This window comes from Anabrus simplex, chromosome 8 (genome assembly GCF_040414725.1).
Source record: "Anabrus simplex isolate iqAnaSimp1 chromosome 8, ASM4041472v1, whole genome shotgun sequence".
NCBI lineage: Eukaryota > Metazoa > Arthropoda > Insecta > Orthoptera > Tettigoniidae > Anabrus > Anabrus simplex.
Genome location: NC_090272.1, coordinates 65,825,169 through 65,838,373, shown reverse-complemented (window position 1 = coordinate 65,838,373; position 13,205 = coordinate 65,825,169). Strand labels below are relative to the sequence as shown.

General features: G+C 38.3%; 1 protein-coding gene across 1 annotated transcript in view; it reads left to right on the top strand.

Moving 5' to 3' along the window:
- The window catches only part of LOC136878788 (charged multivesicular body protein 7), a 268,004-nt gene extending 260,485 nt beyond the window's left edge, over window positions 1-7,519 (top strand). Inside the window, exon 7 of the mRNA XM_067152259.2 lies at window positions 5,258-7,519. Coding sequence (XP_067008360.2) covers window positions 5,258-5,373 — 116 coding nt within the window. The 3' untranslated portion in view covers window positions 5,374-7,519. The remainder of the gene's footprint in view (window positions 1-5,257) is intronic.
- The last annotated feature ends 5,686 nt before the right edge of the window (window positions 7,520-13,205 follow it).

The window sequence follows — 13,205 nt, the reverse complement described above, 5'->3', positions numbered from 1 at the left end:
TCAGGGCAGTGTTATCGGACCTTTATGTTTTCTTATATATATAAATGATATGAGTAAAGGAGTGGAATCGGAGGTAAGGCTTTTTGCGGATGATGTTATTCTCTATAGAGTGATAAATAAGTTACAAGATTGTGAGCAACTGCAACGTGACCTCGAAAATGTTGTGAGGTGGACAGCAGGCAATGGTATGTTGATAAACGGGGCTAAAAGTCAGGTTGTGAGTTTCACAAATAGGAAAAGTCCTCTCAGTTTTAATTACTGCGTTGATGGGGTGAAAGTTCCTTTTGGGGATCATTGTAAGTATCTAGGTGTTAATATAAGGAAAGATCTTCACTGGGGTAATCACATAAATGGGATTGTAAATAAAGGGTACCGATCTCTACACATGGTTATGAGGGTGTTTAGGGGTTGTAGTAAGGATGTAAAGGAGAGTGCATATAAGTCTCTGGTAAGACCCCAACTAGAGTATGGTTCCAGTGTATGGGACCCTCACCAGGATTACCTGATTCAAGAACTGGAAAAAATCCAAAGAAAAGCAGCTCGATTTGTTCTGGGTGATTTCCGACAAAAGAGTAGCGTTACAAAAATGTTGCAATGTTTGGGTTGGGAAGAATTGAGAGAAAGAAGAAGAGCTGCTCGACTAAGTGGTATGTTCCGAACTGTCAGCGGAGAGATGGCGTGGAATGACATTAGTAGACGAATAGGTTTGAATGGCATTTATAAAAGTAGAAAAGATCACGATATGAAGATAAAGTTGGAATTCAACAGGACAAACTGGGGCAAATATTCATTTATAGGAAGGGGAGTTAGGGATTGGAATAACTTACCAAGGGAGATGTTCAATAAATTTCCAATTTCTTTGAAATCATTTCGGAAAAGGGTAGGAAAGCAACAGATAGGGAATCTGCCACCTGGGTGACTGCCCTAAATGCAGATCAGTATTGATTGATGTTCATACCTCCATGATGCCAACGGCCGTAGCCGTGTTGAAACACTGGATCCCGTGAGATCTCCGAAGTTAAGCAACATTGGGCGTGGTCAGGAGTTGGATGGGTTGCCACGCGCTGTTGGTGGGGGGGTAAGGGAATGGAGGAGCGGAAAGGAACTGGCCACCCTACCGCAAGTAAACTCAGGCTCAGGAATACCTCTGCGGAGGTTCGGACCTGCCTTCGGGCAGAACAACCCCTTACCTTACCTACCTCTATGATGTGCACACATACTGAAATGAAAACAGACATGCAGTGAAAACAAACTTTCTTCTTTGCAACAATTAAGAACTGAAATGAAAAATATTCTTTAGATATGGCATAATTGCACAGTGAGTCATAAGCAAAGCGGTTTCTAGTCACACTAAAATGGCTATGTGGTAATTAACCATCTTAATAAGGAGTATTCCCATCTCTTGCATGGATAACAGCTTTTCAACACCTTCTCATCCTTCTGACAAGGCGTCGCATGTTCAGTTGAGGCAGATACCCCAATTCTTCCAAAAGGATGTCCTCAAGGGCTTGTAGTGTTTAGGGGGATAGATTTCTTATTTGGATGCCTTGCTCCTGTTGGTTCCAGACTTCTTTGATCAGATTCTAGTTAGGACTTCCAGATGGCCACTCCATTCGTTGCAAGTGGGGCTCTTGCAGGAATCTCCAGACAACGTTGGCATCATGGGTTGTAGCATTATCATGCACGAATACTGTGTTTTCTCCAAGTTGCTCCTCGTGAGGGATTGTATCTGGCACTAAGATCTTGTTGATGTATCCTGGAGTAGTTAAGAGTCCAGTGCAGCGCGAATGATCAGCAGATCGCTTTTCACTATACCATAACAGATCCATCTCCATAAGCAACAGAGCTGTCAGATGAAATTACTCCCCACATCTTTTTCTCCAGACTCGCAGATGACCATCTAAATGGACACAAAATCGGATTCATCTGAGAACAGCATAGGATGCTAGTGTCTTAGCTACCGGTGCAGATGATCTCTAGCAAACTACATTCTCATGTTATCTGTCCAGTGCAGGTATTTTGGCAGGTTGAAGTGTAGGTGGTAAGAACGGTAGGGGTAGACCAAGGTATGAATATGACAAGCAGATTAGAGCAGATGTAGGATGCAATAGTTACGCAGAAATGAAAAGGTTAGCACAGGATAGGGTGGCATGGAGAGCTGCATCAAACTAGTCTATGGACTGATGACTCAAACAACAACATTGAGATCTTAAATTAGCCTCTTAAAAACTGGTTGCAGACTGTTTGGTCACTAATTTGCACTCCAGAAGCCACCTGTAGATCCACCTATAGTGCTTGTAATGTAAATTTGCGGTTTCGGAGACACACAAAACAATCCTGCCCCGGGGTTGTTTTCCTTTGGCGGCCCATGCCAGCACGCCTGGCAACACTTCCAATCACCGAGCATTCTGGGAACATACTATACTTCTTCAAGTAGCCTTCTTGAAGCAGTGTAAGTATACACAAGTAGCTTCATTCAATGACAACTGCTTCTCCTGTTGCCTACCTTGGTCCACATGATCAGCCATGACTTAGTCAGACAAAATTTCTTATAAATAAATCACCAAAGCTCAGTCCACTTATTAAGTACATTTAATAATAGTACATGTTTCGAACTCTAATTAGGCCTTCAGCTAAATACTCTAGACAGAGCTAATAGCTAAAACAACATATTGAAACTAAATATTGGTCAACAAGTCCAAATATAAACAAAACACATCAAGATCCTAAAATTACATATTTTTAATACATTTATAAAATGGGGCAATTAATTTTTATACATCCAGGATAAAATACCTCAATAACAAATCTTTAAACCACATCAATCTTATAAATTCTTACTACTAAAAAATACTGGACACACTGAGACTGAAAGTAATCAAAAACATAGCCCACAAGTAATAATATCATCTTGAACATCTAACATCACTGGAATGCCTCTCCTGAGTTACATAAGTAATAAATGATCTTTTTTAAGAAATAAAAACATCCCATCATTCAAATAACCTAGTAAACATAAACATGCCGCGTATGTTATTGATCAATATGGAATTGGATAAAATATTGCTGTGGAATGCACAAGTAGTCAATAGCAAAATGCCTCAACATTCAACCTTAAGTAATGTCAGTTCAGCATCAACCTCTCAATGTGTACATGCTAAGCTTCCATGAATTGTAAGAAAAGTTGAATTTATGTTTATTAATAGGTGGCTCCGATGTATAAGTATTCCTCCTACATTTAAAGCCTGCTTTATAGGAACGTAGATACGTTGAAGTAGATGCAAATTAGGGAAAATGTGTGGCACTGCTCCTGGGCGTAATTTCCATCTCACACGAGAGATAGCCACTTTTGCACCATTCACTACAAAATTATGTGATTCTACAATCAAATCATCAGAGAAATGAACTTGACAAATTCTACTATTACACATTAACTCAGTATCCTTTCGTGCAATAGCTCTGGCCCATTTTTCAAATTTATTTCTATCCTTTGGTGGTGAAAAGAATCGCATATCATTAACTACTCTACCATAGCCTGACTTACAGCCAGGCACAAAACTATACGGCATGTTGAACTATTAATTTAATCAAGCCACATAAGATATCTGCTTTAAGTACACAACACACAATGAACTGAGTTTTGGGAACTGAAAGCAAAGAAAATTCAACTTATTGACTGAAATATCTCGCACAGTAACGTCTCCCGCACTTTCCTATACCTGGCTTGCCGGAACTACTGGAGCACGTGTTGGACAGAATCGCTTGCAGTGGCGGGGCCACAAACTGCCATGCTATAACGGCTGAGTCCTCACACTTGGTTCTTCTATTCGTCGTGCATTCAGTATAAAATACCTCAATAACGAATCTTTAAACCACACCAAACTTATAAATACATACAAAAAAATACTGGAAACACTGAGACTGAAGGTAATATTAAAAACAAAGTCCACAAGTAATAATATCATCTTGAAGATCTAACATTACTAATTCACGCCATATGACACTGCAACTCATATAGTCAAGCATCTCGTCTCCTTACTCCTAATTCTTCCCAGCCCAAAGTTTGCAACATTTTCATAACACTACCCCTGTGTCGGAAATTACCCAGAACAAATTGAGAGTGATTAAAATCAGACATGTTCGCTTAATGGCAAAATATTTTTCTATGCCTTTTTTTAAATATTATTTTTTTAGCATTTACATGGTTCTGATACCTTATCTGAGCCCATCTGACGAATATAACGAACATTGCTTCCCTTGAATTTTAATTTATAAACTCCTGACTTCAAGTATTCCAGATGCTTAGAATTTAGAGCCTAATTTATTTTTCAGATTTTACACTTAGTTCATCCCAGATTTTAATGTTAATTGTGTGATTTGTACATTAGTTTTCATGTCAGTTGTGTGTTTTTACATGTGTTTAGTTATTAGATGTATTACATTAAGGCTGAAGATGGCCAGCCAAGGCCGAAACTAGTCCTTAGTTTAGAAATGTAACTCAATAACATTGCTTAATATAGTATTGAAAAAGGTGGGCCATACAACATTCATTTATTTATTATTCCCACCCCTAGCCCTTTCCTGCCCCATCATCACCATAAGACGTATCTGTGTTGGTGTAACATAAAGCCAGTTCAACAAATTTGACCATTTTCGATCCCTAGTTGGCTCGTATTGACTAGTTTCATATAATATACAACGGGTGATTGTTTGGTCCGCCCTGTCAATATATTATCAGTATCTGATTTTATACAATGTTTCACATGTACATGTTTCTGGAGCCCCAACTACCTTCATCAGTAATTTCTACATCAATATCAATATCATATGGGGAATGTTTTAATTCATTTTTCCTGGTAAATACCAAATGTGTCATTGGAGATCTTTTACGTTCCAATATTGTACAGCATGATTAAAAAAAAAAAAAGTCCACTGGACTCTCCGCCCTTCAAAAATCCGACTACCTCTGCCAGGTTTGACCCCACCATCTTCGGATGGATGCTGACACTCTATCACTGATTCATATTAAACGGTATAGTAGAAATTCTTACGAAACTAACATTTAAAATGTATACCGGTATGCAATACAAAGGAAACAAAGAGGCTTATATTCTTTTATAGTTTCATGTTTGTCTTTTCTCTTTTTTTCTATTTCTCCCCTCTACCCTAACATCATGTTTATCCTTTGTATATGTTCTCTGTTCTGTGTTTGATTTATTTAAAATAAATTTATACTCTTTTTCTTTCTTTCTTTCAGGTCTGCCTAGTCCTCCAAGTAGTGAATTGTCCTTGCCTAGTCCTCCAACCAGTGAGCTGTCATTTTCAAGAGGCTCCAAGACTATTATTTCGCCTGTTAAACAACCTGGGTTTTAATTATTAGCAGGTTGATGAACATATATATAGATAAATAGTTACGGAGTCAAACTGAAGTTCATTTTTCAGAATTGATGTATTACTTGTGTTTCAAGGAATTCTCAGTTCTTGTTTTCTTGCTATGTGTTTGTGTGATGAATTCTGCATTCATAACATGTTAAACATTGAATTCTTCTTTATTAAGGGGAAGGTGTGCTATATCTGACTTTTTTTAAATATTAGAAATCCCGAATACTTCCTCTTCCTCTCAACCCTTAATATTTCTTTGTTTGCTTCTCTTTAAAAGCATTTTTTTTAAAATTAAAAAGATGAATATATTCATAATATTCTGCAAGTTTATGTAAATTATCTTACGTGAGCTTGATGTTATAAAATATTTTGGGTGCCAGTTAATCAACTTTTGAGACTAGTTGGAGCATTTTTCATCTGGAAAGATTATGAATTACACAGCAGGTTATTTATTTTTAAAATAAAATTAACTATAATGTGAAAAATGTCATTAGAAAAGGAAATTAATTGTTCATTCTTAGTCTTCGTGTCGATATTGCAAATCTAGCTTTCATCAGTGAAGAAAGACAACAGATATAATATACTTAATTTCTTTAAACTCTCTCTGTTACTTATAGAGGTGGAATATATTTCTGATACTTTTTAATTCTCCATTTTTCTTACATTATTTTCAAACTCCATTTTTCTTTGAGCTAAAAAAAATGTTAACTTCTGTATCTTTTCTAATTTTGAACAATTCATTCTTTTGTCAGCAGCTACTTCTTTCTGCAAATGTATTTAATTCCTTGTGATATTCTAAATACATAGTGAAAATAGGTATAATTCCATAAATATATTTGTTATGCTGCTCTGAGTTTGTGATTACTAGAGCCCAGAGTTTTAATCAGTAATAGGTTAGATCACAAATGTATTTAGGTTAATATTGTGTGCATAAACACCAGTTGTATAGTCTATTAGATCTCCGTACATTTTTGACAACTCTCCGTATATAACTGTGCATCATGCTAAACGACATTTGCTACTCTCTAAATTTGACTGATCTCGATAGCTGCAGCCGCTTAATTGTGACCAGTATCCAGTATTCGGGAGATAGTGGGTTCAAACCCCACTGTCGGCAGCCCTGAAGGTGGTTTTCCGTGGTTTCCCATTTTCACACCAGGCAAATGTTGGGGCTGTACCTTAAAAAAGGCCATGGCCACTTTCTTCCCAGTCCTAGCCCTTTCCTGTCCCATCGTCGCCGTAAGACCTATCTGGGTAGGTGCGACATAAAGCCAATAGAAAAAAAAAAAAAAAGTTTGAATTCTAACCTATTACTCTTTAAAGTTTTGGGCGCTAGTGATTATCCAGGATCTTTCCTTGCCATGGATTACATTGTTTGGGCCTTGTGTATGAAGTGGGAAAGATAATAATTAATGAAACCATGAAAAATTAAAGATGGTAAAAGTTATTTTCTATTTAAAGAATGTAACTGTTTATTTTATTAAGACTTCCATGCCCATCCCTGTTGTTAAAAATGTGATATTAAGAGTGGTAATTCAGGATGCTGTGTTACTCATAATTAGAGCCCGAATTTCCATGCTCTATCAAATCTCAAAATATGCATGCATTCATGCACTATCAAATGTCGGAACATACACAATAAACAGGGAAATATGCACTATCAAAATTCAGTTCAACATCATTTTATTTTCACTTCCTTTTCAAACATTGTACAACACTAATTTCTCCACATTTTCTTCATGTAAGTTCATTCGTTTATCAGACAGAACATTCCCGAACACAGAAAATGATCTTTATATGTCAGAAGAAGTGACAGGTTCATATTTAAATGAAGACATTTAAGACAAAGTATATCTGAAGTTATCTCTTCCCAGAAATTAACTTAGAAATTCCTTTCCTCAATCCAATTACTGTAGACACGAGGTCTCTTCGTAGACTTTTAACAGGTGGCATGATACCAACACTTCACAGCACAGTCCAACACTAAATTACAATTTGAAGCGTGTAAGCGTGCTGGTTTCCAACTCCCTTTTTTTCTCAGTTAGTTTGGCCTCAGGCATGTGAACAGTGAGAGTTCAGAGTTGGAAATTCCAGGGGAAAAAACAGGATTCAGTACAAAACCAAGGTTTTTTTTTTGCTAGGGGCTTTACGTCGCACCGACAGAGATAGGTCTTATGGCGACGATGGGATGGGAAAGGCCTAGGAGTTGGAAGGAAGCGGCCGTGGCCTTAATTAAGGTACAGCCCCAGCATTTGCCTGGTGTGAAAATGGGAAACCATGGAAAACCATCTTCAGGGCTGCCGATAGTGGGATTCGAACCTACTATCTCCCGGATGCAAGCTCACAGCCGCTCGCCTCTACGCGCACGGCCAACTCGCCCGGTAAACCAAGGTCACGGTAGTGCGATTCGAATTTTGATGTCCTTGTCTAACATAGACGAAAAAAAAAGAAATAGCCTGTAGTAATGCAAAATTTAGGGTTCAGTTTTTACTGGGACACCTTATTTCTAAGGATCAGAGCGGTCGATGCGGGGTCTTCCCGCTTATGTTAATGTTTACTCAAGCAGCAGATAAGAAAGTGTTTGGCTAAATGGATTATAGGACCTCTATGCATCTAACTTTGGTTGTCAAGTAGTATACCAGGAGTACATTTTCTTTCTCTCTCAATAATAGAGAAATAATGTGGATGTACGGTCTCAAATTCTGCAAACCTATGTTCAAAAAAGGCACTATCATGCAAGTTAATATAATTATATGCGTCAAAGTCAGAGAAAATGCCATTTATAATCCAAAATAAATGTCCAATTATTTACTGTTAAATCCAAAATTTTCAAAATATGCATTATGCATGAATTTTCTCCCCAAAAGGCCAAAACATGCAAACATGCACGGAAAAAGTACGGTTGTTTGAAATTGATTTGTTATAAAACAAATATTTGCACACTTTCAGAAGTGTAACTAGCTTATTTAGGAACATGAATTTGCATGGAAATCCGAGCTCTACTCATAATGTTGTTGTTGGGGAATTCTTAATATCAGAATCTTGGGCTTAGCAATTAAGCATGATTTTCCTCTTATGAGTCTTCTGACAAACTTGGGATCAGTAGGAACATTCACTATCCTCCTTAATTAAGAGCTGGAGCCTTTAAATCTTCCAACCTTCTTGTTAATTTCTTTCTGGTCAGCATTGTTTTCATGAATTCTTAAGTTTTCCTCTCTCCTATAATCTTACAGACTACAGTTACAATATTATCTGCTGTTACCAGTAGACTGCATAGTAATATGTCAAGCTCATCTCCTCATTCAGTGATGTCTCAAGGAATGAACATTCTTGCGGGCAGTTGTTTAGTTTAGCGTAACAGGAGAGGCACGTGTCTTGCACTCTAGGCCTCTGTGATATCTCATCATACTCTGGGAAAAAGCCATCCAGAATCAAGTGAAATAGCATATCAGAAGATGTCTAAAACTTTAAACTCACCTTAAGAAAACTGTAGTTCTTGTTATTTGTTAGGCAACAGATTAGTGATATTTCAAATTACATATATTTTAAATCAAAATACAAACATGGACATCCTATACACAAACTGACCAGTGGCATATGCTGGGATCAAGACGTGGGCTACCAATAGACTTAGATTACCCCTTTTCAATAGTTGGTTTAGTGAACGTCAAGCCTTTTAAGCATTTTGAGCCAACGGAGAAGCCTGCTGTGTTGTCAAGGCTGCTTCACAAGCTACTGCCGTACTCTCTTCTAATGTCAATACTCAATACCTGATCAGTGGAGATGGTAGCCTAAGATTTAGCAAATTAAAGTCCAGCTTTGTGGCTAAATGGATAGAATGCTTTCCTTTGGTCTGATGGCCCCGGTTCAATTCTCAGAATCAACATCTTCGTATTCTTAATTCCCCTGGCTTGGGGACTGGGTGTTTATGATGTCTTCACAATTCATTCCATCCTCATTAGGTCGCCACCAAACCTATACAGATGCCATGCATTATTATAATTATTAAATACAAATTTTGAATATAAAACTATATTACTCATAACCACAGCCCTGCAGTAGATGTAGAAGTAAACAGGAGTGAAATATCAGCACTCTGTTATCTACGAGTATGAGGTGATGAGGAACGCATGTCTGTTAGTTAGCTGTGGTGATCTGATGAAACAAAGCTTAGCCCACCTATCCCCCACCCCCGCTGGTGCCTGCACCTATTGCAGATACATCAGCAAGCCGTGCAAGGTGGGTTGAGGGGAAAGGGAGGTAGAGCCTGGGCTGCAAGATCTGTCTCCGATGCCTTGCTCTCAGAAATATGTGCAACATTTTTTCTCATTGTTTTGAATTTTGTAAATGGAATAATATGTCAGATGCTTACATTATAATGTGCTTTAGATTTCAATCATTCTCATTTGAGATTTGGGCTTCACTGATAGCCTTGATAGCCCTCAGTATACGCCACTGAAACTGACACACTATAAAGCAATTTGTGCTTCAAATAATGGAAAACAATGTCTTTTAGAGTTACACTGTTCAAACTCTGTGCCCTTAGCTGTGATAATTTTGTCCCGCAGGAGTTCTGTAACTTGCTAGAAGACGATGCCGTGATCACGGTGGTCAATGTTTTGAACAATACCTGTAACGGAACAGATCTGCGTAAGGGTACAGTTCTGCATATTTTGTTATGTACTGTACAAAACAGATCGAACACACTGTAACAAAAGTGTGTGTGTTTTGTGTAAACATGTGCTATGGACTGACAACTCAAAATTGAGAACTGTGGGTCATATCGTCATCAGTATGTCTGCCATTGTCAAGGAAAGAAAATGTTTCGTCTTAAAGATTGAGTACATAGTGGATGACCAGAAGAACATTTGCTACTGAAGATAAACGCAGTATTATCTTAAACAGTTGTAACAGAAAGCTTCCAGCTCTGGACATCTGCTCTGAAATCAACAGAACTGGAGAACAACCAGTGTCATTGTTGACTGTGAAGTATCATTTAGATGATGTTGGGTTGTGTGGACATGTGTCTGTCATAAAGCCTCTTTTTAACATTCTGACATAAATCTCGGAGACTTCAGTGGGCCAGACAACCCAAGGATTGGACCACTGACTGGTGTAAACAAGTGCTATGGACTGACAACTCAAAATTTGAGAAGTTTGGGCCAAATCGTCGTCCGTATGTCTGCCATTGTGAAGGAGGGAGAATGCTAGAATGCTGCCTAACATCAACTGTGAAGCATTTGCATGGTAGCGTTAAGGTCTGGGGTTGTTTCAGTGTTATTGGCTTAACGTCCCATTAACTACTTTTACGGTTTAAATCTACTTTTACGGTTTTCGGAGATGCCAGGGTGCTGGAATTTAATCCCGCAAGAGTTCCTTTACATGCCAGTAAATCTACCGACAAGGGGCTGACGTATTTGAGCACCTTCAAATACCACCGGACTGAGCCAAGATTGAACCTGCCAAGTTGGGGTCAGAAGACCAGCATCTCAACCGTCTGAGCCACTCAGCCCAGCTCAATAACAATAAGGTGGGAGACTTGGTGAGAGTGGAAAGTATCTTGAGGAAGGAACAGTACCATCTGGAACTCAACTGTTTGGAAGAACATTTGTTCTGTAGCAGGACAATAACCTGAAACACACATCAAAGCTTTGCAAGAAGTACTTAAAAAATGCTTTTCAATGGATTGAACAGTAAGCACATGATGAACAGCTGTACGTACAAATAGATTTACAAAGAATTGATGAGTTTTAGGACTGATGAAGTCGCACAACTAATATCTCCAGATTTTCATGTTTCCCACCTTTTACTTTCCTTCACTTGCATGTTCCTAACAACGCAGTTCTAATGATTGAATAATGATTGTTTATTATTGTTCTTTAGGTTGGCAGTGGGATGCCTAAAGAATCAGCTAGTTGTTTCTGATCAAGAACAACGTTTTCATCATGCTGGCTGAAGATTTCTTACTGTCTGACAAAAAAAATTGCTTTTTGTTTTACACTCATTTTAATCTCACAAAGACTTCTGTACACAAAGGACAGCATAAAACAGCAGTTGTAGTATTATTCTATATTGTACCAGGCTTCAATACATTGCAAAACCAGCAAGTAAAGTGTAGAATACTTAACAGATTAATGACCCTAAGCGAGAACACACAACGAAAATTTAACTTTTCTTCCAAGCATTGCTGAAAATGAATAGAAAATATTCCACTAGTGAAGCATAATAGGCAGGATTCTAGAGCAATAAACGAGGTAGATTTTAAAGGCTTTATGTACGAGATGTACACAGACCTGGGAAAAGACACGTATTATGCGGGATAATGAATTAAGTGGTCGCATATTATATCAGGGTTTCGTAGTATCTTCACAATTCTTTCACTGTTGTGCTTGTTTCACCAATCTCTCTTCACAGTGTAAAATTTTATTGGTGAGCGTTAAATGGTTATCGATATAGAAACTGCAAGTGAAAATCTTCTTGTAGATTTTCAGTATTCGCAGTCACTTATTCATAAACTGTACTTGTATTCACTATAATGTTACTTACATATGAAAATGAAAACCTACAACCTGTTTTCCAGTCATTGACCAGATCAGAGATGTGATGAATGAAGCAGATATAGGCTATTAGTACGATGGAAACGCCACTCCCAAAGTGATTTATTAATGACTGATAAATGCTATGAAATGAGAATGGAGAGTGTTGCTGGAATGAAAGATGACGGGGAAAACCGGAGTACCCGGAGAAAAACCTGTCCAACCTCTGCTTTGTCCAACACAAATCTCACATGGAGTGACCGGGATTTGAACCACGGTATCCAGCGGTGAGAGGCCGACGTGCTGCTGTCTGAGCCACGAAGGCTCCTTTACTTACATATGATACTGTATAAAATTTCAACATATTAGGTGATCATACCTGCCAACTTTCCCGATTTACGCGGGAGACTCCCGATTTTCGACAGTTTTTCCCGCCTCCCGATTATTCTATCATTTTTCCCGATTTTAGCTTATTTTTGGTGAACTTCAAACATTTGTTTTCAAATCCCGCCATTTCAGCATTGTACGCCAGTGGCCGGAAGTCCTTCGCTCATTGGCCGCTTTCAAATGAAATATCTACGTGTATTAATACGAGAAATTCGCGCGATTGTGCGATGTTTATTGAAACCTGTATATCGCAACGCGTATATCGATTGTAAATATCTCGTTCTTGCGTGCTATGTTCGTGTTCACATCAGTCTAGTCGATTCTAGAGACTAGTCGCTAGATTTGGTGTCTATTTTGGGTATGTAAATAATATTCTTAATGGCTTTACGTCCCAGTAACTACTTATGGTTTTAGGAGACGCCGAGGTGCCGGAATATAGTCCCGTAGGAGTTGTTCTACGTACTGACACGGGGCTGACGTATTTCAGCACCTTCACATACCACCAGACTGAGCCAGGATCGAACCTGCCAAGTTTTCAGTTACTTAGTGACAGCATTTCAGAGATTATTCTGGCGAATTTTAATTTATTCCTGATAAAAATGGCGTTGCGCTTCGCATAATTGCGCAGGCGCGTAATGCAGTATATTAATCTATGTATATGCTAAGTAATGGCATCTACGTGCATGTCTGATTAACACGTGTGGATCATGAGTTCATACTGTTTTCGGTAAGCTTATCAGAGACCGATCATTTCACTCACATACTTACCCTTGTAGCGTCGTATAGCAACAATTGGGTTTTGAGACAAGTGTTATAGTATATACCATAGTACTCCTGTATTTCTCAAGATATGTAGAATGAGCAGTTTTGACCAATTGTATCTCCTGATTTTTCCCGATT